Source organism: Mauremys mutica, chromosome 1, assembly GCF_020497125.1.
Source record: "Mauremys mutica isolate MM-2020 ecotype Southern chromosome 1, ASM2049712v1, whole genome shotgun sequence".
In the NCBI taxonomy this organism is placed as follows: Eukaryota; Metazoa; Chordata; order Testudines; family Geoemydidae; genus Mauremys; species Mauremys mutica.
The window spans coordinates 15,631,541-15,658,472 of NC_059072.1; the positions used below are offsets into that span (position 1 = coordinate 15,631,541).

At 44.4% G+C, this 26,932-nt stretch overlaps 1 protein-coding gene across 1 annotated transcript in view; it reads left to right on the plus strand.

Annotated features, from left to right (window-relative positions):
• CDC123 (cell division cycle 123) overlaps positions 1-26,932 on the plus strand; it is a 74,004-nt gene that overhangs the window by 36,015 nt on the left and 11,057 nt on the right. Inside the window, exons 9-11 of the mRNA XM_045029083.1 lie at positions 5,038-5,160; positions 7,253-7,281; positions 24,278-24,406. Of these exons, the coding sequence (XP_044885018.1) occupies positions 5,038-5,160; positions 7,253-7,281; positions 24,278-24,406 (281 nt within the window). The remainder of the gene's footprint in view (positions 1-5,037; positions 5,161-7,252; positions 7,282-24,277; positions 24,407-26,932) is intronic.

Consider the following 26,932-nt stretch of genomic DNA (forward strand, 5'->3'; position numbering starts at 1 on the left):
CGGGCCGGGCTGGTTTGTTTACCTGCAGTGTCCGCAGGTTCGGCCGATCGCAGCTCCCGCTGGCCACGGTTCACCGTTCCAGGCCAATGGGGGCTGCGGGAAGTGGCGGCCAGCACGTCCCTCGGCCCTCACCGCTTACCAATGCAAGATGTATGGGGAATAAATGGGAAGAACTAGAAATACTAATGAATAACCACAATTATGACATGATTGGCATCACAGAGACTTGGTGTGGTAATTCACAGGACTAGAATATTGATATAGAAGGATACAGCTTGTTCAGGAAGGACAGGCAGGGAAAAAAGGAAGGAGGTGTGTTGCCTTGTATGGCAAAGATGTATTCACGTGCACTGAGGTTAAGATAGAAGTGAGAGGCAGACCGGTTGAAAATCTCTGGGTAAGGATAAAAGGGGTAAAAAAACAAGGGTGGCGTTATAGTAGGGCCACCTAACCAGGAAGAAGAGGTGGATGGGGCTTTTTTTCTTTAAGAACTAATAAAATCATCCAAAGCACAGGACTTGGAGGTGATGGTGGACTCTATTACTTAGACTTCTGTTGGGAAAATAATACAGCAAGGCACAGATTATCCAACAAGTTCTTTGAATGCATAGAAGACAACTTTTGATTACAGAAGGTGGAGAAAGCAAGTAGAGGAGAGGCTGTTTTAGATTTGATTCTGACAAATAGGGAAGAACTGGTTGAGAATTTGAAGGTGGAAGACAGCTTGGGTGAACATGAACGAAAAAGGTTAGCAGTGATCAAACAACTAACAGTGAATATCAGTGCAAATTGGCTAGGATCTGAGGCTAAAATAGGAAAGGAACAAGTCAGCATGTTCAAACAAACAAATCGGATATCTTCAAGTTGTCAGGGCCTGATGAAATGAATCCTTGAATACTTAAGGAACTGGCTGAAGAGATCTCTGAGCCATTAGTGGCTATCTGTGAGAACTCTTGGAGGATGGGAGAGATCCCAGAGGACCAGAAAAGGGCAAATATAATACCTATCTATAAAAAAGGGGAATAAGAACACCTTAGGGAATTATAGACCAGTCATCTTAACTTTAGTAACTGGAAAGATAATGAAACAAATAATCAATCAGTTTGTAAGCACTTAGAAGATAATAAGTAATGGCAGCATGGATTTGTCAAGAACAAATCATGGTATAACTGGTCTATGACAAGGTAACAAGTCTTGTGGATGGGGGGGAAAGCAGTAGATGTGATACATCTCGACTTTAGTAAGGCTTTTGATACTGTCTCACATGACCCTCTCATAAGCAAATTCAGGAAATATAGCTTAGACAAACCTACTATAAGGTGGGTGCACAACTGATTGGAAAACTGTATTCAGAGAAAACAACCTAATTTCCCCCATACTAATTTCCCCCTACTGTTACTCACACCTTCTTGTCAACTGTTTGAAATGGGCCACTCTCATTACCACTACAAAAGTTATTTTTCCTCCCTTGGTATTCTGCTGCTAATTGAATTGTCTCGTTAGACTGACCTCACACTTGGTAAGGCAACTCCCATCTTTTCATATATTTATGTCTGCTCCTGTATTTTCCACTCCATGCACCTAATGAAGTGGGTTCTAGCCCATGCAAGCTTATGCCCAAATAAATTTGTTAGTCTCTAAGGTGCCACGATGACTCCTCATTGTTTTTGCTGATACAGACTAACATGGCTACCACTCCAAAACCTGTATGCAAAGAGTAGTTATCAACGGGGGAAGGGATAGCTCAGTGGTTTAAGCATTGAACTGCTAAACCCAGGGTTGTGAGCTCAATCCTTGAGGGGGCCACTTAGGGATCTGGGGCAAAAATTGGGGATTGGTCCTGCTTTGAGTAGGGGGTTGGACTAGATGACCTCCTGAGGTCCCTTCTAACCCTGATAGTCTATGAACTAAATGGGTCACAGTCAAGATGTATAGGCATATTAAGTGTGGTCCCACAAGGATCTGTTTTGAGTCTGGTTCTATTCAATATCTTATAATTCAAAATGATCTTGACAAACTGGAGAAATGAGTAGGATGAAATTCAATAAGGACAAATGCCAAGTACGACACTTAGGAAGGAATAATGAATTGCACAAATGCAAAATGGGAAATGACTGCCTAGGAAGGGATACTGGAGAAAAGGATCTAGGGGTTATAGTGGATCACAAACTAAATGAGAGTCGTCAACACGATACTGTTGGGGAAAAAAGCAGACATCGTTCTGGGATGTATTAGCAGCAGTGTTGTAAGGAAGACATTAGAAGTAATAGCAAACAATATCAGAGCTTGCAATTTAACATAAGAATATTGACTACCTTTTCACAGGCATGTTCTTAATCCATGTATGTAAAGCAGGGAGCTTGTGAACTTAGTTGAATTTTTAATTACTAATAGTACTGCAAACAGTTGTAATCCATATGTCTGTATAGAGAGGTTATGGCTTTCTCTTTTCATAAGTTACTCATGCTGTAATAATAGAACGTCCAGCAGGGTTTTGCGCAGTTGGTCGTGTTTATGTATCTGGTGCCAAAGCTTCTGTCACTTAAGATATATAACAACTGTATCAGGTTTGAATAATCCTATTGATGCTGATTTAAACCAGTGACTTCTAAACAAAGAAAATGTCTGCAATTGTGAGCCTCAAATGCAAGGCAGTTTATCATTTGTGAAGCTTTGCATACAAGAGATCACTCTATTGAAGTGAATTAGCGAAACAACACATTGGGTTTCATTCCAGTGAAGCAAATCATTATGAAAGTTGCTTTTCTATCAATATTAAGATACTGTGAGACTATATTTGGATTTAACCTGAGAGCATTATAAATGAAGGCATTTTTCCCTTCACACATTTTACTGAGGGCCTATCAATTTTAATCAAATGAGAGCCTTCCTGCTTTCCTAGATTTTGTCTGCTATCCTAGACTGTGTCTTGTCTCCTGACGAGCAGTCATGACCACTGTCCCTTTCACTATACAGAGCTAAGTTCCTCCCCTCTCTGCACTGTGTCCAGCCTTCTCTGCCCTGGCTGGTTGCCCAGCACTGCATCAAGTAAAGAGCATGGGAGAAAAACTTCCTGGCAGAAGTAGGCAGGGTGGGTAGAGACTTCTTCAGGGAGTCCTAAGTAGCTGCAATATCCAGAAAACAACTGGAGCACAAGGTGGCCACTGTGATTAAAAGGTCAGTCTTCCTTTCTTAACTGTAGGATTAGCAGGTATCCAAAGGGTTAAATATATAATAAAACATAAGTGTGATGTGATGCTGAGAGTTTCAATTAGAATCTTTTTTTCCCCCTCCTATATTTCCCTCTAGATGTATTACAGGCCCTTAGCTGCTAAATTCTAATTTAAAAAATGTAATGACAAAGGACCTTCTCATCTATGTAAAGATGTTACCTATAAAACAGCCACATTAGAAAAGGTTTGGCTGCGTACATCGGATGCAGCTGGGGCTAATTTGCCCCACCCCATTTCAGAGCTGGAATTATTTTTTTAAATTAAGTCCCTGGCCATTAACATCAAGCAGCCTCCAGCTCCAGATTACAGCCAGTTCAGTAGTAACCTATCCAGATGGGACACCGAGCAGGTGGCAATTTAAAAATATTTGCACAGTGTTGTAGACAGTGCTGGAGGATACTCAAAGAATCTGCATATTCAAATAGCAGCAGCAGCTGCTGCCATATTTCAGGGCCTTCAGAGGCCTCTGTGGGAACATCATAATGTCAAGCTAGCTATAAAGCTTGGATCTAGAGAGCCCCACTTGTGCTAACTCTGCTGTATGGCAATGACAGGTGAGCACAGAGGAAGGTTTAAGAGTGGCAGACTGACATGTTCGATTCTTGTCTTCATCAGCTGCTCAATACTAAGTGGCAGGACAAGATCAGAAATGAGGACATTCATAGCTGAACCCAGCAACCACCTCAATCAGTGTTGATTCAGTTTTTGTGGCTTTCTTGGTATGGACATATTATTAGGATGGAAGACCCATGAATTACAAAGCATATGGACCAAGGAATGCTGCGACATGATTGGTAATCATGTGGTCACCAAAAGCTTCGGTGGTGCCATGAAATTGCCAGTAATGGACATAGACTGAACATCCAGCCATACTACCTTAAGGGCCAAAGTAGAAATCCATTGGAATGGCACTCGATTTTCATGGAGGCTACTTCCTTTTGGGATTTTATCATTTTGATGATAATTTTATGAGCTCCTATACAGGAGGTTATATACCCTTGAAAGAGGGTTAAGTGAGCTCCCATTTTGTCTTGTGCAGCTGCAGCAGTTAGTACTGCTTCCAGAGCTGTGTGCCGCTTAGCTTCAATGATTCTGGATGTACAGACAGAAGTAAAGACTCCTCTTCTCTGATTCAATCTCTCTGATGCTTTGAGCAGGGGGTTGGACTAGATGACCTCCTGAGGTCTCTTCCGACCCTAATCTTCTATGATTCTATGATTTGTGTTTGAAAAAAGGTGTTTTACTCAGCTTCTTGACAGGCTTTGACATAGGTCTTGTTTTCACAGCATTGTTAGCTACAGGTATAACTCAAGTGTTGCCCCTAATCCAACTCGTGCCCACACACAAAATCTCTAGTTCAAGTTAAGTGGGATTTTAAGCTTGAGGTAGCTTGCCCGTCGGAGGGTTGGCTTGAGAACACTGAAGGTCAAGCTAGTAATGCAGTGCAAACTCAGCTTTAGGCTTTTGATGGGAAAGGGAGTTACTAAAAACGTGGGAAATCGAGACAGTGTCCTCGTATAGTGAATGTGGCAAACAACCAGGGGTGTCTGTCTGTCTGTCTGTCTGGTAGCGGGGGAAAATCTTCAAACATTGGAAAGTAAAACCAAAGAGTAAGCGGCTGGGAGTGTTATTTTGATGCATTTGAAATTGGTATTTTAAAATATAGATCACAATGTGCATCTTTCTAATAACTCAATCCTGTCCCACTAACTTCTTCACATCTCAGTAACACTTTAAAAAATAAATAAATAAAAAGCTGTAAAATACACATATGTAATTAATTAACTAATTGAATTCATAACAGGTATATCGCAGAGAGACTACACGCAATATTATGAGCATATCTCTAAACAAAATGAGGAAATCTGTAGATGTATACAGGAGTTCTTCAAGAAACATATTCAATATAAATTCTTGGATGAAGACTGTAAGTATCTCTTTAAGGGTTGTATTAGAAAGCAAGATTGTGGGAAATGGGAAATGTTTTATGGAAGTCCCCAATTGCTTAATAGTTACACTATTAAAAATTAACTTTAAAATAGAATCTGGTGGCCTGATCCTTCAAACATTTCTTCATGGAACTCCCATTGACTTCAATGTGAGTTCTAGGCTCAAAGGGGACTGCATGGCCAAGAAAGTAGAAATGAGGCCTATCAAATTATCCTGTGTAGCTGCTTGCCAGCCCAGGATTGTTTCCTACAGTTGCTTGGAAATACCAGTGAAAAGTAATATTTGACATTCCCAATATCTTAACTCGACAGCTATGTAATGTTTTTGTTCTCTAGCTAATGCTAATGCTAGTTGCTGCTTGCACAGTGTTGGGTTCTTTGATTTGAGACAGTTTGTATTCACTGAAAATGCCAGTCCTTCCACCTGTAGAGGAATGATTTAAAAAAAAAAGGGAGGTTGGCGGAAAGGAAAAATTACACATTAATTATGTACCCAACAAAATAGATAGAAGGGCAAATAGGTATTTGGTTACCTTTTATTCAATGGTTAATTCACCTGCAAAAAAAAAAAAATAGCAGCACACCTCAAATTTTTTTAATATCAACATCTGATGAATATGCTTTGTCTTATAAATGTCGTCTTAGATTTCGCTCAGTTTAATACAGTCACTACAAAAGACATGTCATAGATGTAACACCATTAAACAAGAGATCTGATGACTATATTTCTATATAATATCTCTTTAAACAGAAGTTCACTGTAGTAATTATTTTATGTCTGATCCTTACATGGCACAGATTTGTAAACCGGTTTAACTCTCAGGCCTGGTCTACACTAAGAAGGGGGGTCGAACTAGGGTACGCAAATTCAGCTACGTGAATAGCGTAGCTGAATTCAAAGTACCCTAGTTCGAGCTACTCACCCGTCCAGACGCCGCGGGATCGAAGTCCGCGGCTCCAAGGTCGACTCCGCCACCGCTGTTTGCAGTGGTGGAGTTCCGGAGTCGACCGGAGCGCGCGGGGAGTTCGAACTATCGCGTCTAGATTAGAGGCGATAGTTCGAACTCCGAGAAGTCGAACTCTCCGCGTCGACCCGCGCGGTAAGTGTAGACCTACCCTCAGTTTCCAGACATTTCACCCTTGTGACAGTTCCTTTTAATTTCCATTTAACTAGCTTCCTCATTTTTGTGTGTTCCCCTTTTTGAAGTTAAATGGTACTGTGGTAGGTTTCTTTGGCATTTGTCCCCTTGCAAGGATGTTAAATTTAATTACATTATGGTTGCTATTACCGAGTGATTCAGCTATATTGATCTGTTGGACCAGATCCTGTGGTCCATTTAGGACTAAAAGGAGAATTGCCTCATCTCTTATGGGTTCCAGGACAAGCTGCTCCAAGATGCAGTAAATATATGGATTTGTTTAACAATATGAAAAAGTTTACTGTGAAAGATATAGATAGATAAATAGATATAGACATGGAGAAACAACTGTTTTGTTTAAATCTCTGAATAGTGATGAGTTCATATTAGAATAGACATCACTAGGCAGTTGGTGTGCTGTGACTACGGTGTTGTGTACTAAAAGTGATCATTTCACTGCTACCTTCTCTCAGCCACCCACCCTGGTTGATTTTCACTGTCTGTTTTGTTTCGACAGGAGCTGATGGTAATCTCTTTGTGGCAAGGACTCTTTATTCTGTGTGTGTTTCACAGCTAGCATAATGGGGCCTTGATCCCTGATTAAGGCCTCTAAGTGCTACTGCAGTACAAACAGTAATATTGAAGATAAGCTCTCTTCTGTTCTGAAGAGCTAATAAAATGTTTTGGGGTGGAAATATCTCTATTAAACAATAAAGACCCGTAGAAAACCCAGTCTATGCACTGGCAACAGGAGTTCTCTATTACTGTTTCTACTCTCCATCATAAATGAGCGCTGTCTTGGGCTTTCTGTTTTGTAGACCATATTAAACTTGAGCATCGTGCTATAAACACTTGTTTATCTATTTATGCTTAGCCATGTGTGTAACCACATATATTTTGAAACTAACAAATCACATTTTCTTCTTTCCAGTTGTTTTTGATGTGTACAGAGACAGCATGGTAAGCTAATAATGGCTCATATTATTGGCATATTCTTTGATTTTATTATTTGTATTCTATGGAAATTCTTATGCTTCCTAAGTACCATAGAGGAGAAATGAATGTTGGCTTCAACCTCCTGGGAAATATTGTGATGAGTGAATTAAAAGTATCTAGATTTTTATTTAGCATTCTGTTCTGCAATTGTTTTCTTATATCATCAGGTCCTGTTGACTTGAGTGTATCTAATGGATCTAAATAGTCTTTAACCTGTTCTTTCCTATTTTGACTTATGTCCTTCCCCTTTGTTGTTAATATTGTGCTAAGTATCAGGTCACCATTAACCTTTTTAGTGACGACTGAAGCAAATAGGCATTAAACACCTGATCCTTCTTGAGCTTATGTGTCATTCGCTTTCTTTCCCTGTTAAGTAGCGTACCTACACGTTCCTATTTCTTTCTCTTGTTCCTAATGTATTTATAGAACCATTTTGTGCCTTGGCTTTTCTGATTTTGTCTATACATGCTTATGTTTACTTTTATACTGCTCCTTAGCAATTTGTCCATGTTTCCATCTTTGGTAGGATTCCTTTTTGATGTTCAGGTCGTTAAAAGAGCTCCTGATGGAGTCATATTTGCCTTGTACTATTCTTCCTCCATTTCCTTTGCATTAGGATAGTTTGCTGTTGTGCCTTTAACATTGTCTCTTTGAAAAACTGCCAGCTCTCCAGAACTCCTTTGTCTCTTAGATTTTCTTACTTTCCTACCTGAATGGTATCTAACCTAAGATGGTTGGGATGTGCATGTGTGTCATATAACAATAATGTTTGTAGTTCTTCTGCAAATAATTTTCTCCAGAGAATAAGTAGTTTATCTTTAAAAGTATTTAACAATCTTTGAAAAAACTTAAAAAAAAAAAAAAAAGACATTTAATGGTGTCTGTCACATTCTGGGGTGCAATCCAGACCAGTGTGGGGTTATCGCTTGGCCTGTAACCTTGGGTGCGTTGAATGTTATGCTGCTGTGACTCACAGCCTGGACACCAACAGACAAGCACACAGTTCCTGAGTGTCTATGTGCTATGCAGCCCTGGTTCAGCACTCTGACCCCAGCAGCCTGCCTACAACACAACAGATCCACTCTGATTTCCCAGTCTTAATTATTATTTGTAGAGGTGACCCCAATGCACTCCCAGTTCCGAATTTTCCCCAAACCATCTGCCTTGAAGTGCCAGCCCTCTCCTGGAACACTCTAAAGAATAGTGTGAGTTGTTTGCTCCTTTAAAGAGACAGAAGCACATCACAGCTTAACTTAACTGGGGTAAATACACCCTTCCCTACAAGCACAGCACTGAGTTGGTTTATTGTAAAAATTAACCAAATCTATTACCGAAAGGACGTAGGTTGTGATACCAAGTAGAAGGAATAAAGTTAGAAAGAGTTACAAACAAACAAACAAAAGTAAAATTACACTTTGTAATGGCTAAGACCTAAATTAACAAGCTGGAGTCTTTGTTTGAGGTAGCTTCCTTACCAATCTTCCATTCCCAGAGACTTCAACCCCTTTGGTTGAAGGACCTATCTTTCTCAGCTTGCAAGAGATCTGGTCTCTTGTATCTGTGCAGTGATAGATAACTTAGGGGTTCTCTGCCCCCTGCCTTAATAGTCCAGTAAACCTTAGAAAAGTATATCTCTAAGTTAATTGATCTTGCTTCAAGAGGCAGGGAAGTTCTCTGGGGGGTGCTGTCTCCATCTCCTGTCAAGAGTAAGTGGTCATCTTTCCCCACTTGCTCTCCTGATGACTTGGGGTTACCTTGCATATAAATATGCCGCCTTTGTCTCTGCCTGACAACCAGGCTGGTCAGACAAGCAAATACACAGTCCTTTGTGATCTGTACATGCTGACTGACTCCCCAGCCATCTTGTGAGTTTTAATGGTTCTGTTTACTGCATATGTAAATTACTGTCCCATTGTTACTGGTCAACCCTGCTTCATTTGTATTCAAGGCCCAAGCAGACCTGTTTTCTACTTCATGCAAATACAGACTTTAAAACATAGTAGCAGACAACATCCACATGTAGTATTAATGTAAACATTTCACAACGATATTAATCACCAGTGTGTCAATAATTTTTCAGTGACATGACACCTTTTACATACAGATCATGCCACTAATGAGTTGGGGTACACTGGCCAAGCCTGCTGAAACTCACTGTTAGATACCCGAAAGCCGCTTGCCCTCAGACACTGGGTAGCTCTCAGGGTCACACCTCCCCCCTTCCAAAGCTGCAGGAGGGTTAGTCACCGGCTGACCCAGAGGCAGTAGGTCAGAACCCTCTTTTCTGGCCAGAGTGTCTGCCACCATATTTTCTTTCTCCTTTATAGAGAAGAAACCTGTTTTGTCTCCTTTGTCTGTTTACAGTCTTCGGGATATAATATCAGAGCATGTTCATAATTTCACCTACAGAGTTGTTATAAACATTTCACTGTGACATTAATGACCAGTGTAGTGGTAAATTTCAAATGATATATTACATCTCATGTTTTAAATAAACACCATGACCGGAGTGTGTGAGGTGCAGTGAGTATGTCAGACCTGACAAGAGTTGCTGATGTAGAATCGTGAACCATCAATGGATGTCTGTGTCACAGTATTGCAAGAAACTGATTAAATATTATAGGGGAGACTGATAGCGCCACCTATTATTAAGGTAGCCTGACATGTCCCCACTATAAGAGCCTGGTTTTAGTTGCTTATAACTTTGCCAAACCTGGACTGTTTGGGCTGAAATTTTCCATGCTGGGTGTCTGCCTTCAGCCACATACCAGCTTAATATGCTCCACCCGAGGGCAATAGGGAGAAGCTGGACTTTCCCAAGAATGACTGTTCCCAGGTGCTTCAGACCACGGTAAGGCTAGGCACTGGGACTGAAAGCAGGGAGACTCTCTCTCTCTGCGGGAACATCCAGGCAGCATAGGGGAGGAAGATGTCTGAGCTGAATGCAGAGGGGACGAAAGACGGACTGGGGAGAGTCAAAGGAGGAGATTGCAACAAGGAATCTAGTGCAGTGGTTATTTCATCAGGATTATTTGGTCAGGCCCCCTTTCTTTTTGCCTGTAGTAGTTTACACCCGACACCCCAAGTACATATACTGCCACCCAGCTCTGAAGGCAGAGCAGAGTGCAGCAGCTGCTAGCTGGGCTGTGCCAGCAGCAGCACAGAAGTAAGGGTGGCAATGTGAAAAGTGATCTTCGTCAATGCCACTTTTCACAGCAGACTTGGCACCCCATGCCACCCTTACTTCTGCGCTGCTGCAGCCGCCCGAGGGCTGACAGCTGGAGCTCTGCTGCCTCCAGGTGTGGGAATGAGGGGGAGGGAAGGAGAGCCTGAACCCAGGCTGCCCAGGTGAGGGATTGGGGCAAGGGTGTGCACAGCCCTTCTGCACGAGCCCTAGCCATCCAAGGTTCATGGGGGAGGGAGGAAGCACACAGCTTGACACATTGCCTACCAGCCCCGGGAGACCTGCTTCATAGTTTGAGAACCAGTGAGACTGAGTCTAGAGGGCGTCTTGAGAGTGAAACTGTGAATGGGACTGTCTGGGCAAAGAGACTGGGAGCGTGTGAGGGAGGCTGGGACAGGTTAGCAAAGAAGACTAGGACTGGGAACTGGGGGAAAGCAAACTGGGAATTGATGAAGGAAGGGGAGTGGAGATTGGGAACCAGTTGGTTAAGGGGAACCTCAGAGATCAGACAAGGAGCTATGGGAGGGTGGGGGACTGGACTGTCTGAACAAGGAGAGTGGAACTAGAATGCGGGGGAGGTGGAGGCAGCAGGGAGTGGAAGGGGGCACAACTTGATAGAGCAGTGGTGCAGGAGGAGAACTGGGACTGGCTGTACAAGGAGCCAGGGAGGGGTGATGGGGGAGACTGAGGTTGGATGATGACCCCAGGAAGATAGACTAGGACTGGGAGCCAGTGGAAGAGGACAGACAGGTGGGATAAAGTGCTGGAAAGGAGGACTCTAGAACTGGCTGGGAAAGGGGTCTGGAACTCTGATCACAAACTGGAGGAGTAGATACTGGGACTTGGTAGGCAAGGAGCCAGGGATGGGGAAGAGACAGGACTGGGCCAGGGACAGGTTGCAGGGGACATGGCAGAAGAGTCTGTGCCCACTAGATACACTCCCTTCAGTGTGGAATGGAGCCCAAAAGACCTGATTCTGAGCATTTCTCTGCTGTCAGCAAATATTTGAGAAGTCCACTGGCAAGCTACATTCTGGTCCACACAGAGGATGACAACCTACTACTGCTGTCAGTTTAGTTCTGTTGGCTAAAGAGGCAGAGGTCTGTGCAGTGGATTTAGTGGCCCAGTGTCAGTATGAGGCCATGTGATGGAATTTCTGGTCGGTTTTTTTTTTCCAGTTTGCTCTTTTTAAAAACCTAGGAAATTACACACAAACTACATTAAAAGAACGTTATTAAGGTTGCAAAGTCAAGCAGTCAAAAGCTAGGAAGTACCTGCACAGCCTTAATTTGGCCTCCCCTGTGTGTATGCATTAAGATAGTCTTTAAATTACCCAATCACATACAGGATTCCTGCCTCCGGAACACAGGATGGGCATCCTCTGGGGATGAATCAGGGTTGTGTAGTGAAGGAGACTCTTGTCTGTAGACCCTTGCCTCATTTGTTGCAGAACTTAGAAGGTCTGTAGTGAATGAGGCAGAAGACTGCTGGAAGAGAAAGAATAGTCTCATGGTTAAGGCAGTTGAATGATATCCCTGCCTCTGCCACAGTGTTTCTATGTGATGCTAGGCAAATCACTTAAACCAAACTTTTCATAGGTCGTCACTAATTTTGTGTTCCTCATTTTCTGGGTTCCTGACTTGAGACCCTGGGGTCTGATTTGCAGAAGTGCTGAGCATTTGTAGCTGCAATTGAAGTTAATAGGATCTGTGCTTTGAACATATAAAGTGATAAATAATGCTAAGTATTATGAACAATCAGGTCTTAGGCATCTTAGACTGGGCACCCAAAATCAGTAGATGCTTTTGACCTTCGTCTTTTGGTTCCTTAGCTCCCCATCTGTAAAGTGGAGACACTACCCTTCAGCTCACAGGGGTATAGTGAAGATAAATTAATATTTGTGAAGCATTTTACTAGCGATGAGCACTATCTGTGGCTGAATCGGGGGGAAATTAATAATTCTGTCTTCATAACAGGGTTTGAGTAGAATGCAGTAAATAAGGCATTGGGCCACACATTAAACAAGGATAAAACAAAATATTGAATAGCTGCTCACTAAGTGAGGGCTGTTCATCCTGTGCACTGGATGAAGTTGTGGTATTGTAGAAAAATGTGTGATCATGTAATTAAAGGGCTTGTCTACACAATGTGGCAATAAAACAGCACTACATGTAAGTGCGGAAGGGAGCCTTTAGTGTGCACCAGCAGGATCTACACCAGGGGTCTCAAACTCAAATGACCCCGAGGGCCGCATGAGGACTAGTGCATTGGCCCGAGGGCCGCATCACTGACACGCCCCCTTGCTGCCCCTGGCCCCACCCCCAATCCACCCCTTCCATGAGGCCCCGCCCCTGCCCTGTCTCTTCTCCACCTCCTCCCCTAAGCGCGCGGCTCCCCGCTCCTCCCCCCTCCCTCCTGGAAAGTGCTAAGCGCCACAACAGCTTTTTCAATGCACTCTTCCAATCCTTGAAATATGTCACGTCCCGTTGTGATACCCTTCAGTGGCATTAAGTCTAGCAATTCTTCACTTATATTCAAATTGCAGTCCACACCTCTAATGAACACTGCACACTGAGCGGTATCTGATACATCTGTACTCTCATCAAGAGCAATTGAAAATACTTCAAAGTCTTTTGCCATTTTAATCAATTGTTTTTGCACATTATCAGCTAAATCCGTTATCCTGCAGGCAACTGTATTTGCAGACAAGCTTATGCCTTCAAAAACTTTCTTCCTATCAGGACTTAAAATTTCACTGGCCTTCATAAGACATTCTTTTATGAATAAGCCTTCTGTAAAAGGTCGCGATGATTTAGCTATCATTTCGCTTATCACAAAACTTGCTCTTACTGAATCTTCGCTAGACTTGTTAATCCCTGAAAATAAATTTCTTGGCTTGGCAAATGCTGCTTTAAGTTGCTGAACTTTTTCCTCTCGGATTTTTCCGGTGAATGCATCATATTTTTCACGGTGCATCGTGTCATAGTGCCGACGCACGTTATACTCCTTGGGAACAGCAATCGTTTGCTGACAAATAAGGCATTGAATTTTATCTTTTACCTCTGTGAAAAAATATAAATTCTCCCATTTGTCTTGGAAAACTCTCTTTTCTTCCATGAGTGTTCTTTTTTTTGACGAAGTCATTTCCAAGCAGTTTTAATAAATATATACACTCAGTAATGCACCTCACTCAAAGGACAAACACGCACTTAGATTTACTGCCTAAGGCTCTGGGAGGGAGTTTGGGTGGGGGAGGGGGTCTGGAGTGCAGGCTCTGTGCTCGGTGCAGGCTCCAGGCTGCGGCAGGGGGTGGGGGTGCAGGCTTTGGGACGGAGTTTGGGGATAGGAGGGGGTGCAGGGGTGAGGGCTGTGGGGCTGAGGGTGAGGGGTTTGAGGCATTGGAGAGGCTCGGGGCATTGGAGAGTCTCAGGACTAGGGGAAGGGCAGCCTGCCCTGGCCCTAGTGCAGGGGGGCGCTAGGACCCTGCGGCAGCAGGTGATGCCGGAAGCCGGCATAGCGGAGGAGGAGTGGAGTCAGCGTGAGCTCCCGGGCAGGCTACCGGGCGGTGAGGGGGCAGCAAGTGGGGGCTGGTAGACACTGGGGGGAGGCGCGTGGGGGCGGCAGGTGGGGCCAGGGGAGAGACCAGGCCCCAAACATTGGGGAGCAGCACGCGGGGAGCTTAGGCACAGAAAATAACTCGGGGAGGGGGCGGGGGTGAGGGGAGTTTGGCGGTGACAGGAAGTAACTGGGGGAGCTCCGCGGGCCGTAGGGAAGAGCTCCGAGGGCCGCATGCGGCCCGTGGGCCGCATGTTTGAGACCCCTGATCTACACAGAACAGTTAATGCACAGCACATTAGTGCACCTTAAAAATCACATCCCCGTGCAGTGCATTACCCCGTTGTGTGGACAAGCCCAAAGACTATTGCTTGCAAACAAGGAGATCAGGTTTGCATAGGCAACCTTAATTTGGCATTTTCTAATATTTAGTGCTTAACTTTGCAGCCTTAGTTGTGTTTGTCTGTGTGATAGAAACTACTGATGATGACAAGTTCCTCATAGAAGAGAAGGGAATAGGGTAGACTTAACTACCGAACAGATCGTCATCTCTCTGCTTGAGACTGATGTTATTTGAAGGACTCTGCCTTTTGCTATAATCTAGAAATAATATTCTGAATTGTATAAAAGTTTGGATGATGGCTCTACTGAGTATCTGAGGGAATGACTCACAGATTTGAAGCTCTAAGGGACTATTATGATAATCTAATCATACTTTCCAAATTTCATCCACTAATTCTTGCATCAAACATACATCTTTGCCTGATCTGAGAGCAAAAATGGATTTAATCTAATGAAGTAAAAACTATGATTCAGTGGTGTCACCCTTCAGGATTTTTATTGTGAACCTTGTGATAGCTGATGTTTTCTTAAAGCTCCAGCTCCCAGAGTCATGTGATTATGTGAGGATAAGTGTTCATTTAAAAAAAAACACAAAAACTTCTGTCCCATACAGTTGTGGAGAAAAGCTTGAAAATGTGCATCCTAAAGGCTCAAAAACTAGAAAGCAAACAAAAAGGGGCCCTTTTAAAAATCTCATTATTAGGGCTGTCAATCGTAGTTAATTCACTCAATTAACTCAAAAATTAATCGCAGTTAATTGCACTTTTAATCGCCCTGTTAAACAATAGAATACCAATTGAAATTTAGTAAATATTTTTGGATGTTTTTCTACGTTTTTCAAATACATTGATTTCAATTACAACACAAAATGCAGTGTACAGTGCTTACTTTATATTATTATTTTTATTACAAATATTTGCACCATAAAAATGATAAACAAAAGAAATAGTATTTTTCAATTCACCTCATACAAGTACTGTAGTGCAATCTCTTTATCATGACAGTGCAACTCACAAATGTAATTTGGGGGGGGGTTACTTAACTTCACTCAAAAACAAAACCACATAAAACTTTGGAGCCTACAAGTTCACTCAGTCCTACTTCTTGTTCAGCCAATCGCTCAGAAAAACAAGTTTGTTTACATTTAAGGGAGATAATGCTGCCTGCTTACTATTTACAATGTAACCTGAAAGTGAGAACAGGCATTCACATGGCACTTTTGTAGCCGGCATTGCGAAGTATTTATGTGCCAGGTATGCTAAACATTCATATGACCCTTCATGTTTCAGCCACCATTCCAAAGGATATGCTTCCATGCTGATGATGCTCGTTTAAAAAAAAAAAGTGTTAATTACTTTTGTGACCGAACTCCTTGGGGGAGAATTGCCTGTCTCCTGCTCTGTTTTACCCGCATTCTGCCATATATTTCATATTATAGCAGTCTCAGATGATGACCTAGCACATGTTCATTTTAAGAACACTTTCACTGCAGATTTGACAAAACACAGAGAAGGTACCAATGTGAGATTTCTAAAGATAGCTACAGCACTTGACCCAAGGTTTAAGAATCTGAAGTGCCTTCCAAAATCTGAGCGGGACGAGGTGTGGAGCATGCTTTCTGAAGAGTTAAAAGAGCAGCACTTCAATGCGGAAACTTCAGAACCCGAACCACCAAAAAAGAAAATCACCCTTCTGCTGGTGGCATCTGACTCAGATAATGAAGATGAACATGCGTCGGTGCACAACACGCTTTGGATCATTATCGAGCAGAAACCATCATTAGCTTGGACGCATGTCCTCCGGAATGGTGCTTGAAGCATGAAGGGACATACGAATCTTTAGTGCATCTGGCACATAAATATCTTGTGATGCCAGCCTCAACATCTGTTCTTACTTTCAGGTGACGTAAACAAGAAGCGGGCAGCATTACCTCCTGCAAATGTAAACAAACTTGTTTGAGCGATGGGCTGAACATGAAGTAGGACTGATTGGACTTGTAGGCTCTAAAATTTTACATTGTTTTATTTTTGAGTGCAGTTAATTTTTGTACATAATTCTACATTTGTAAGTTCAACTTTCATGATAAAGATATTGCACTACAGTACTTTTTTAGGTGAACTGAAAAATGCTATTTATTTTGTTTTTTACAGTGCAGATATTTGTAATAAAAATAATATAAAGTGAGCACTGTACACTTTGTATTCTGTGTTGTAATTGAAATCAATATATTTGAAAATGTAGAAAATATCCAAACATATTTAAATAAATGGTATTCTATTTTTAACAGTGCGATTAATCACAACTCATTTTTTTAATCGCTTGATAGCCCTGATCATTATCTGAACCAGTTGTGATTTGTGGGGAGGGGCCTGACTCACAATGTTCCAGCAGATGGAGTTGGCAATACTGATGATTTTAAGTACTGATTCTTACTCTCAGCCTCTCGGTGGTTGATATGGAGAGAAAGTTTCTGGGTTTTGTAGTTATACAATGACAATGCCAAAAATAGTACCTAAACAGATGTGTGTCTGGATGGAAGTACTTCTTGTACCAATGCATCGAGTCAACACCAGGTAATTTTATGACATTGGTTTCAAGTCAGCCTAAAAGCTAAACGCAGCTCAGGTACAAAACCTATTTACCCAAGCCCGGGGTTCTCAAACTTCATTGTTCTGCGACCTCCTTCTGACAACAAAAATTACTATACGACCCCAGGAGGGGGGACCGAAGCCTGATCCCACCTGAGCCCCACCACCCCAGGCAGGGGGACGAAAGCAGAAGCCCAGGGCTTCAGCCCCAGGCAGGGGCCTGTAACCTGAGCCCTGCGGCCCAGGGCTGAAGTCCTTGGGCTTTGGCCCTGGGCCCCAGCAAGTCTGAGCCAATCCTGGTGACTCCATTAAAATGGGGTTGTGACCCGCTTTGGGGTCTCGACCCACAGTTTGAGAACCGCTGACCCTACCTGATTATGATGGGGGGAGAGGGCAGAGACAGGGGTGGCTCCAGGCCCCAGCACGCTAAGCGCATGCTTGGGGCGGCAAGCCGTGGGGGAAACTCTGCCGGCACCGCGAGGGCAGCAGGCAGGCTGCCCTCCGCGGCGTGCCTGCGGAGGGTCTGCTGGTCCCGCGGCTTCGGAGGACCTCCCGCAGGCAAGCCGCGGAAGGCAGCCTGCTTGTGTGCTTGGGGCGGCAAAATTCATAGAGCCGCCCCTGGGCAGAGAGGAGAAAAAGCAGAGAAATTTTACTTACCACAGCCAAGTTATGAGCAGAATTTTTCAAGTCTGGCCAAATTCAGCCTGTAGCTGCCTTGTCTTGTAACTTGAAGGGTGAAGACAAAGCTTACTTAAGTGAAAGATTTTAATCCTGGTGATTTTGGACAAAAGACATTTTTTCTTCATCTATCAAGTTAATATAGCTGTGTCTATCTGTGTATCTCTTAATTATTTGTGCAAATTCCATGCAGCCCTCAGGCTCCTGGAAAACTACTAGTTAGTCCCTTGGTGTGTCAGACCCACTTCCTTCACCCTTGCCTGTGCACACACTTTCATGATTTGCCAATGTATTATTCAGTGTCTCTTTAGTGTGTGAATTATAGGTGCTGAAATGGTGTTGCGTGTTGTGTAGATCAATCAGTTTCCAGAGTTTGTGCTCCAGATCAACATGGTTGCATGGCAACCTCACCTGTAGAATGAGAGAAGTGCCCAGCTTCTGCCTATTTAAAGCTCTTTCACCTGCAAAATGTCTCTTGGATGTGTGTTTTGTTCTTTTGCAAGGGCTGCAACATTTGGAAGAGCAAGAACCCTGTAGGTTTTCTGTAGAGTGACTGAAAGAACACTGGGGAGACTGCTGCAAGTCCTAGTGGTTTGGAATTTGCGTGTCAGTAGATTGGAGTACGACATAAGCAACTTGAATGTATCTGTTCTATGCAAGCTTTCATATACCTTCTAATACAGCTCATGTAAACTCAGTTCAGTTCTTCTGCTTCTGCTCTCAAGTGATATTACCGATATTCTCTCTGCTGTGCACTGGCTTCCCTGAACTCAGTCTTGTCAGTTCTTGACTGGCTTTGCAGACCAGCCAGCTTTAAGGAATACCCATTCTAACACAATCTTTAAAGCCAGATGGTCTCCAAAGCTAGGCAGCTAGCATTGGAGAGGCTACGCTCCAGGGTTGGATGGCCCATTTTGGATACCTTTCTTTACTTCTGCTCTCAGCTGTTGTCTAGTGATGGGCTGCCTGGAGGTAGCTGTACTTTGTGTTGTGTGAACTAATCCCTGTACATTTCTTGCATACCTCCCAAATCTTAAATGTTTGTAAAACACTTTATGATCTTTAGATAAAAGTTACTGTAGAACTGCAAAGTATTATAATGAAGGTGTTTCCGACCATTGCTAGTTCACAACTCTTTTTTCTAAATTTTAAACTAACACTCGGGCTTCATTGCCCCATATGTACTGTCATTGTGGGCATGAACACACGGCTGAAATTAGGGAAATGTGACAATTCTCTTTGCTGGTTACCTTTACTAACGTGATATTTCTTATCTATCTTGTAACTTCCTTTAAATGTTCTTATATTATAGCTACTTCCTTAAAGCAGTATGCTTTTTATCTTTTTATGAAAATAAAATGAATGTTATCATGTTATAATAGACCTACCAGTGTATATTTTTAGGGTGCTAAATATATTCCATGTGTTATTGCTTGTTTCCCCTCATCATATACAAAATATAGCCTATGTTAATTTCACTCTGGTGGTGGTTTTGCTACACAAATGGATCTTCAGAAAACATCAGGCATAGTCTTGAGGCTACATAGTTTGAGAACATAGAAAAGGAGGCTATCTTTGACGGAAAATGACTCTATGCTTGCCTAGTAAACACTCAGTATTGAGGCACCCAAACTTTGAGACAGCAAAGGCTGCATTAGCAACTTGCCAAGAGGCAGAGAGACACACCTAACATGTACGCAGATGCCCGTAAGTGGTTTTATCAAAAACAATTGCATACAGCTCAGACATATAAGCAGATGTTAATCTGTCTTAAGTGACAAGAGATTGCTAATACTGGAAGCCTGCAATTAAATAGCTTTATTCTTGCTCTATAGCTACTATGTGAAAGTGGTCTTGGATTATGTTTTAGGGCCTTTGGCAAAAATTTTACTCTGGGTTTCCTACTTATGCTTCAGTCTTGTTTTTCCACTTAGTCTGAAGACTGTTCAGTGACTGACCCAGAAACAGATGCCTTACTTTTAATAAATCTTCAGAGGGGCTGAAGGGGAGTGTTTTAGATCTGTTCATTTTTTTATGCCGCCTCTTACCAATTAGCAATTACCAAAGTTCAGTGGGGATATACGAGCAACTAGAGGAGAAGCTTTGGGAGCAGTTAGAGATTGTGGAAGGCACATTGGCTCTTTTCCGTCTCCGCAGGAAGAGGAAAATGCTGCTGTGGTGCCCACAGACCCCAGTTCTTGCTTTTCACCGGTCCCATCATTTATTTTTTGATATTAAAGCCTATGCAGTGTAAAACTCCCTAATGAACTGATTGTAAAATCCCTATGAACAGTTAAGTTGAATACATTTAATTAAAAAAAAAAAACCCACTCTTTTAACCAGCTGAAAAATCTCAGAGATGGAGGAAAGATCCTCTGAACCGCAGAGCGAACTTTGCCAGCCATTGCCTGTCTCTGAAACACAAATTGGTTCATTAACTTGTTTTCCAGTGTGGTAGGAATCCAAATGATAAATTCTTCTTCCTGATGTCATTGGGTTGACAAGATGCTCTGATGAGAGCACAGGCAAAACATCATTATAATTAGAATATCTGACTATTTGCGAAGAGAAGCAGAGGGATTGAAAATGATAAGCCAGGCTGATGCAAATAGTCTGCTTCCTGGAGTGCTGCCCTGCTGGTGTTAATGCTGCTACACCATGGTTGCAGCTTAACAGTGCAAAACCACCTCTGTTTCTTTACCCTTCTGCAATAAATAACAGCTGAAGTGTCTCTCTGTGACGTTCCTCTGGTGTTATCTGAACCAGTGATCTCCTAGGTCACTCCAGTCCTCGACTCTGAGAACCGGCCTTACCCTGCTCCGCTATGAGAACCCCCACTCCCGGGCTGTTTTCACACATAGCCTCTAGCATGTAAGCTGCTCCTAGCTACGTGAGTGAGCACTTTTGGCCAGCCGCTGCTTGGATTGTGCAACTGAATGACACTAGCCAATATCTCCGGTCCCAGACACAACCCTTGGAACCGCCGTCTTTGAATCATGACCTTCCGAAGACACCTGACATGGCAAACTTTGCATTGGATACCACATCATCATATTATAAGGATGAACATGGGGGTGCAGGGTGTTCCCCTGAGGTACATAGTGTCACACTCTCTCTACAGCTTGTATTTTCCATATTAACAAACTCTAGTTCTCTGAATGTGTTATGGTTTCAGTACTATCATTTACCATAGTGAGCTTGTGCACTAGCCAGGGCCGACTCCAGGCACCAGCTAAGGAAGCAGGTGCTTAGGGTGGCCAATACAAAGGGGCAGCACTCCATCTGCCACTGGGGCGGCATGTCCGGGTCTTCGGGAATTTGGCGGCGGGTCCCTCAGTCCCTCTCTTCCTCTTTGAGCTGCCACCAAAGAGGAAGAGAGGGAGTGAAGGACCCACCGCTGAACTGCCGCTGAAGAATGGAGCAGCGCAATTGAGCTACCGCTGAAGTGCTGTCGATCAGCTCTTTTTTTTTTTTCCCCCACCGCTTGGGGCAGCAGAAAACCTGGAGCCGGCCCTGCCACTAGCTTATTGAAGCTTCATTTACTTGTAGTATGATAAGTGTCATGATATTGCAGCAAGGGAGTCTCATGAAAAACTGTGTGAAACTGGGTTCCATTTCTGTCTTCCATTTTCCCGGCCAGCAGGGCCTATGAGGGCTCCATAGGCAGCATGTTAAACTTGTAGTTGGGAGGGAGTGGGAGAGGAGGAAATTTCATGTTGCTCAGCAACGAAGCTGGTGTTCACAGCTTTAAAGGGATTTTAGAGGAAATGGATGGAAGTTGTCAATTGTATCAAGGAGATTGAGGTCTGGTCTATACTTAGGTCAACATAGCTACTGCGCTTAGGTGAGTGAAAACTGCACACTTCTGAGTGCCATAGCTATGCTGATCTGGCCCTCGTTATAGTCCCTGCTCCCTGCCCACAGCTAGGTCAATAGAAGAATGTTTCCGTCAACCTACCTACTGTCACTCAGGGAGGTGGAGTTGCTATAGTGATGAAGGAAACCTCGTTCCATTGCGTAGTCTGTGCCGACACTATGGGATTACAGCGGCATATCTACAGCACCATAGCTATGCTGTTGTAGCGCCCGTAGAGTAGACGGGGTCAGAAAGGATCTTCTGGTAGTCCTAGAGAAAGAGGACCTTGATGGAGTGGAGGGAAGGAATAGAAAATTAAATATGCCATGACCTAAGCTATCTAGTCTTTTGTTTTCAAATTGCACTGAATTAAATCTCTGATGAATAACAAGGAAAACTCCTTGGTCACTCAAATATGGTACATATAGCATTTCTTCTACTTGGTAAATCTAGGCTTGTATATGATACCTCAATTGAGAGAATTCTTGCTACCAACTGATAAGGAGTAATGCTTCATTGCAATCTAATTTGTCTTAAATATCAGAATAGGTAAGATTTTACTGAAAAGGAAGGATGGTCCAGTGCTTATGGTGCTAGCTTGAGACCTGAAAGAGCCAGGTTCAATTTCCTCCACAGACTTTCTGTATGAGCTTGGGCAAATCATATTAGTCTATTTGTGCTGTCTTTCATTCCTTATCTATACAATAGGGATAATAGTATGTCTCTACCTCACAGAGGCGTTGTGAGGATAAATACACTAAGATTGAAACACTCAGATACTATGCTAATGGCTACATATACATAGCTTAGATAAATGCAAGTTAGTCTTTAAATTATCTGCCAAGTGGGATAGTGGTGACAAAGATGCCTTCCAAGTGCTTGACCAGGGTTTGAGTCCCACCCAATGCAGCACCAAATTTTGGAAATGAGTGAGGGTAATTAATCATTGGGGCAGTTTATCCAGGGTTGTGGTGGATTCTCCATCAGTGGCGATTTTTAAATCCAGATTGGATGCTTTTCTAGAAGCTCTGCTCTTGTTCAAACAGGATTTATTTCAGGGGTCGGCAACCTTTCAGAAGTGGTGTGCCGAGTCTTCATTTATTCACTCTAATTTAAGGTTTCGCGTGCCAGCAATACATTTTAACATTTTTATAAGGTCTCTTTCTATAAGTCTATATTATATAACTAAACTATTGTATGTAAAGTAAACAAGGTTTTCAAAATGTTTAAGAAGCGTCATTTAAAATTAAATTAAAATGCTGATCTTACGCTGCCAGCCTGCTCAGCTCACTGCCAGCCTGGGGTTCTGTTCACCTAGGCTGGCAGCGGGCTGAGCAGAGCCTGTGGCCGGGACCCCAGACCTGGATGGGGAGGTTTCAGGGGTCAGGGCATAGGGCTGGGGTGGGGGGGGTTCAGGGATGAGGGCTGGGGTATGTGGGGGGTGTAGGGCAGAAGGCTGGGTGTGGGGGGTCAAGGCAGAGGGATGGGGCTGTGGGGGTGCAGGGCAGAAGGCTGGGTATGTGTTGGGGTGGGCGGGGTTCAGGGCAGAGGGCTGGGGGTGTGGGGGGTGCAGGGCAGAGGGCTGGGGGTGTGGGGTGTTCAAGGGTCAGGGCAGAGGGCTGGGGGTGTGTGGGGGTGCAGGGCAGAAGGCTGTGTGGGTGGGGGGATCAGGGCAGAAGGCTGGGGGTGTGTGGGGGGTGCAGGGCAGAGGGCTGTGTGGGTGGGGGGGTCAGGGCAGAAGGCTGGCTGGGGGGGGTCAGGGCAGAGGACTGGGGGTGTGGGGGGTGCAGGGCAGAAGACAGTGGGGGGGGTGAGGGCAGAGGGCTGGGGTGCTCGGCTCGTAGGGGTGCTCCCAGCCCCCTGCCCTGAGCGGCTCAGGGCAGGGGGGGATATGCCTGTTCCCCCCCTTTCCCCAAGGCTCCGTCCCTACCTCTCTCTGTCTCCTCTAGGGAACTGCCTGCATGATGCCGCTCTTCCCCCTCCCCCTCGCTAGGGCCATCAGCTGATTGGCGCAGGGAAGGAGAGGGGGCGGGGCAGGAAAGCACCACTCTGGGGGAAGAAGCGGGGGAGAGAGAAGCTTGGTTGCCGCAGAACCAAGCTTCTGCCTCCTGCCCCGCAGGGGAGAGCGGTGGGCGGGGGGGCTGAGTGGGGCTGAGGGCCAGGACTGCGGCAGGCGGCTGCATGCCGCTCAAAATCGTGCCGCAGGTTGCCAACCCCTGAATTATTTCATGAAAGTTGTATGGCCTGTTACACAGGAGGTCAGACTAGGTGGCCCCAGTGGTCCCTCCTGGTCTTAAAATCTGTGACTCTTAAATCTCTTTCAACATGAAGGATCCCAAAGCATTTTAAAAACTACACAGTATTCCTGAAATGCAGCCATCTCCGGGGTGGGAAGCAGCCATCCTGCAGACTGCCACTGTATATAGCACTGTCACAAGATTGGTGTGAGGAAATGAACTTTTAGAAAAAGACATGTAGGGCAAATGCCTGTTGTCACCCAAAGTGTCAGGGGATCTCTAAGGTCTACACAGAGCAGAGAGAATCCCTGTAAAGCCTAATCTGAAAGATCCTTCCAAAGGAAACGGCATAGAATTTGCATCAGTTTACATGCCCTGTTTGACCTCTTATGAAAACGGTCTTCTAACAGCCCATGCAGTATGTTTTTGTTTCCACGCTTAAGCAGATAATAATTTTCCCTCTTATTTCACATACGCTCTTGTTTGTTGATATTTTATTTTCTTCATTGTTGTACTGCAGAGTAAGGTCTGGTTAATCGATTTTAACCCCTTTGGTGAAGTAACAGACTCTCTGCTGTTTACATGGGAAGAATTGACATCTGGGAAGAACTTGAAAGGTGACCATAGTGAAGGGGAGGCTGTGGAACAGGTAAGGAAATATGATAAAGAATAAGACTGCGGTGTCAGAGAGTTGGATTTAGATAACTCAAATGGTGGTCTAGCCTTTGATTTTTTTCTTCAGTGTATTTAGGATGTGATCCCAAGCCTGTTAAAGTCAGTGTGCGCACTTCCATTGACTTCAGTGGGCTTCACATCAGCCCCTTACATAGTAAACTCCTTGAGAGCAGGAGCTATGTCTCCTCTTTGTCTGTACAGGGTTCAAGCTCAACAAATACATTTTTTGTCCAGTTTTAAATGGAAAATGGGGCTTCTGTTCTGCAGCCTTGACCAGATTTATAAGAAATTGTCCTAATATTTACCTTTGTTCCCTTTGTCCCATTACTCCTTGTTGTTTGCACATATTGCACCTTAAACAATTTCTTTTTACTCCTTGGTATTTACCCTTCAAATATTTGTCTTTTTTCTTCATTACTTAACCAACCTCTGCTTCTTTCCCAGTGTTTCTAATTTAATCACCCCACCTCCATAATCATGTTTGTTTTTCTCTAAGCCTCCCACCAACTTCTCGATCTTCCTTGCATGGAGAGCTGACCCCTAAGCCTAATATTGCAAGTGCAGTGTCACTGGAACTGTATAGAGAGGCGCTCACCTCCCTGCTCCATGTTGCAATTCCTCTGTAAACCCAAAAATTCTGGTAGTAGGAAGAAAACACTTCATTTATCAGTCCTTTGGCATTCTTCCCGTGTGACTAAAACTTAAGACTCAGTTCATCCAACGCCAGTGCAACTCTTGGAGGGAACATTTAAAATATTGGTTCTCAAACCATAGATTACTGGTGCTTTGTGAAGCGTTTGTCTGGTGATCTGTGGAGAAGTGGGTCGTCACATGGTGCTGGCCTTTTGTTCTTTTTTCGAGTGATGATCCTTATTGTATTGTATTCCAAGGGTTACGCATGCACCCAGAGTGGGAGATTTTGAAAGTAGTGTCTGTTGGTCCATCCATGCACCCTGGCTCGCCTTGTGCTTCTGTCTGAGGCGATAAAGTGCAGGGCAGACTGACCCGCCTCTCCAGTTCCTTCTCATCACCACATGGTCTGGGTCGGAATTTCCAGTGGCCTCATCTCTGATGCACTTTTAAATAAGATAGTGTACATAGTTTGCCAGTTTTTAGACTAGTTTTGCCTGTTTGTTGTAGTTTTATCATAATTTTAGTGCTTAGTTTAGATAGAGTTGGGGGGGGTTGTTTTTTTTGACAACGCCCCCCGAAACCCCTGTACCCATATGCGGGTACCGGACTTTGCCCAGGACTTTCGGCTTCAAACTCTGAACCTTCTGCCCACGCTGCTTCTTGGTCAATGACTAACACCGGTGCTGCCTGTACTGCTTTGGAGGAAGCTGACCTCACATCCGGGTACAGAATTTGCCTATCTTTCTCCAGCCACAGCCGAGAAGGCCAGGCTCTCTGCCTCCAGAAACGCCTCCATGGAGCTTGCCATGAGACCTCACTCGGACCCAGGCCTGGCATGGGCCGTGGGTGAACCGCCGGCTGGGACAGGCTAGCCCCCGGCCGGACCCGCCTCCTGCCTGAGGACCCAGCCCCTTCCCCTGCCGGAGCCCCACCCATCCCCGAGTGGGCAGCCCCCGAGCGCAGGGCAGCTTGGCAGCACACGGCCCTAGCGCCCCCCCCCCCGCTGCCACACTGTGTGGCGTCAGCCACCTCTAAGTCCCGGCCGCCCCAGCACACTGCTTCCCTGAAGAGGAGCAGCCTGCCTGAACTGGGTCCAAGGGGGAAGGGCAGCAAGCAGGGCTTCGGGGAGGAGCATGGGCAGGGCCATGTTGGGCTCTCTGGGTAGGCACAGCCTTCCCCAGCCTATGCCACCCGCCACCCATGCAGACTGGGGAACCCTCTCATTCATCGGCCTGAATCAGCAAGTAACACAGCTTTCACTACCATGCTCAAATCCGATCCATAAGCCTAGGACTGTCTTCCTCAAAATCAAAGAAAGTGGATTCTGCTTCCATGAGTTTGATGCTGCAGACACTGCTTTCATCTGGAGATAAGGAGAGAAATCTTGCTGGTCCCAGCAGCACTGCTGGGACTGGACCAAGAGGTTCTTCCTGTACCACTGGATCCGAGCATCTGCTGGAAGGACCCGTAATGGGGAGGCAGGCCAGAAAAATTCCCATAGGCACAAGATGTCCCACAAACATTGGTATCTGGCTGTTCCAAGCACTGGACCATCAGTACCATAATCACCGGCACCCCACAAGACATGGGATCCTCTTATTCTGGGAAAGTCCACGGTGCCAGCACAGATACCCAGGAAGGAGAGTGTGCCTCTTACACTTAGGAGATCCAGAGCCATAGCTGTGATCCAGGATGTGTTTGCTTTGCCAGACATGGAGTCACCTTGCCCGTCAGTCCCCTCCACCTCTAGAGAGATCATTTCTCCACCACAGGATATACCCCAGGTATGAGACCTCTCACCATCCTCTCCAATAATCTACACCCTTTCACCGGTACCACCATTGGAACCCGAGTCCGCCTTCCCCTC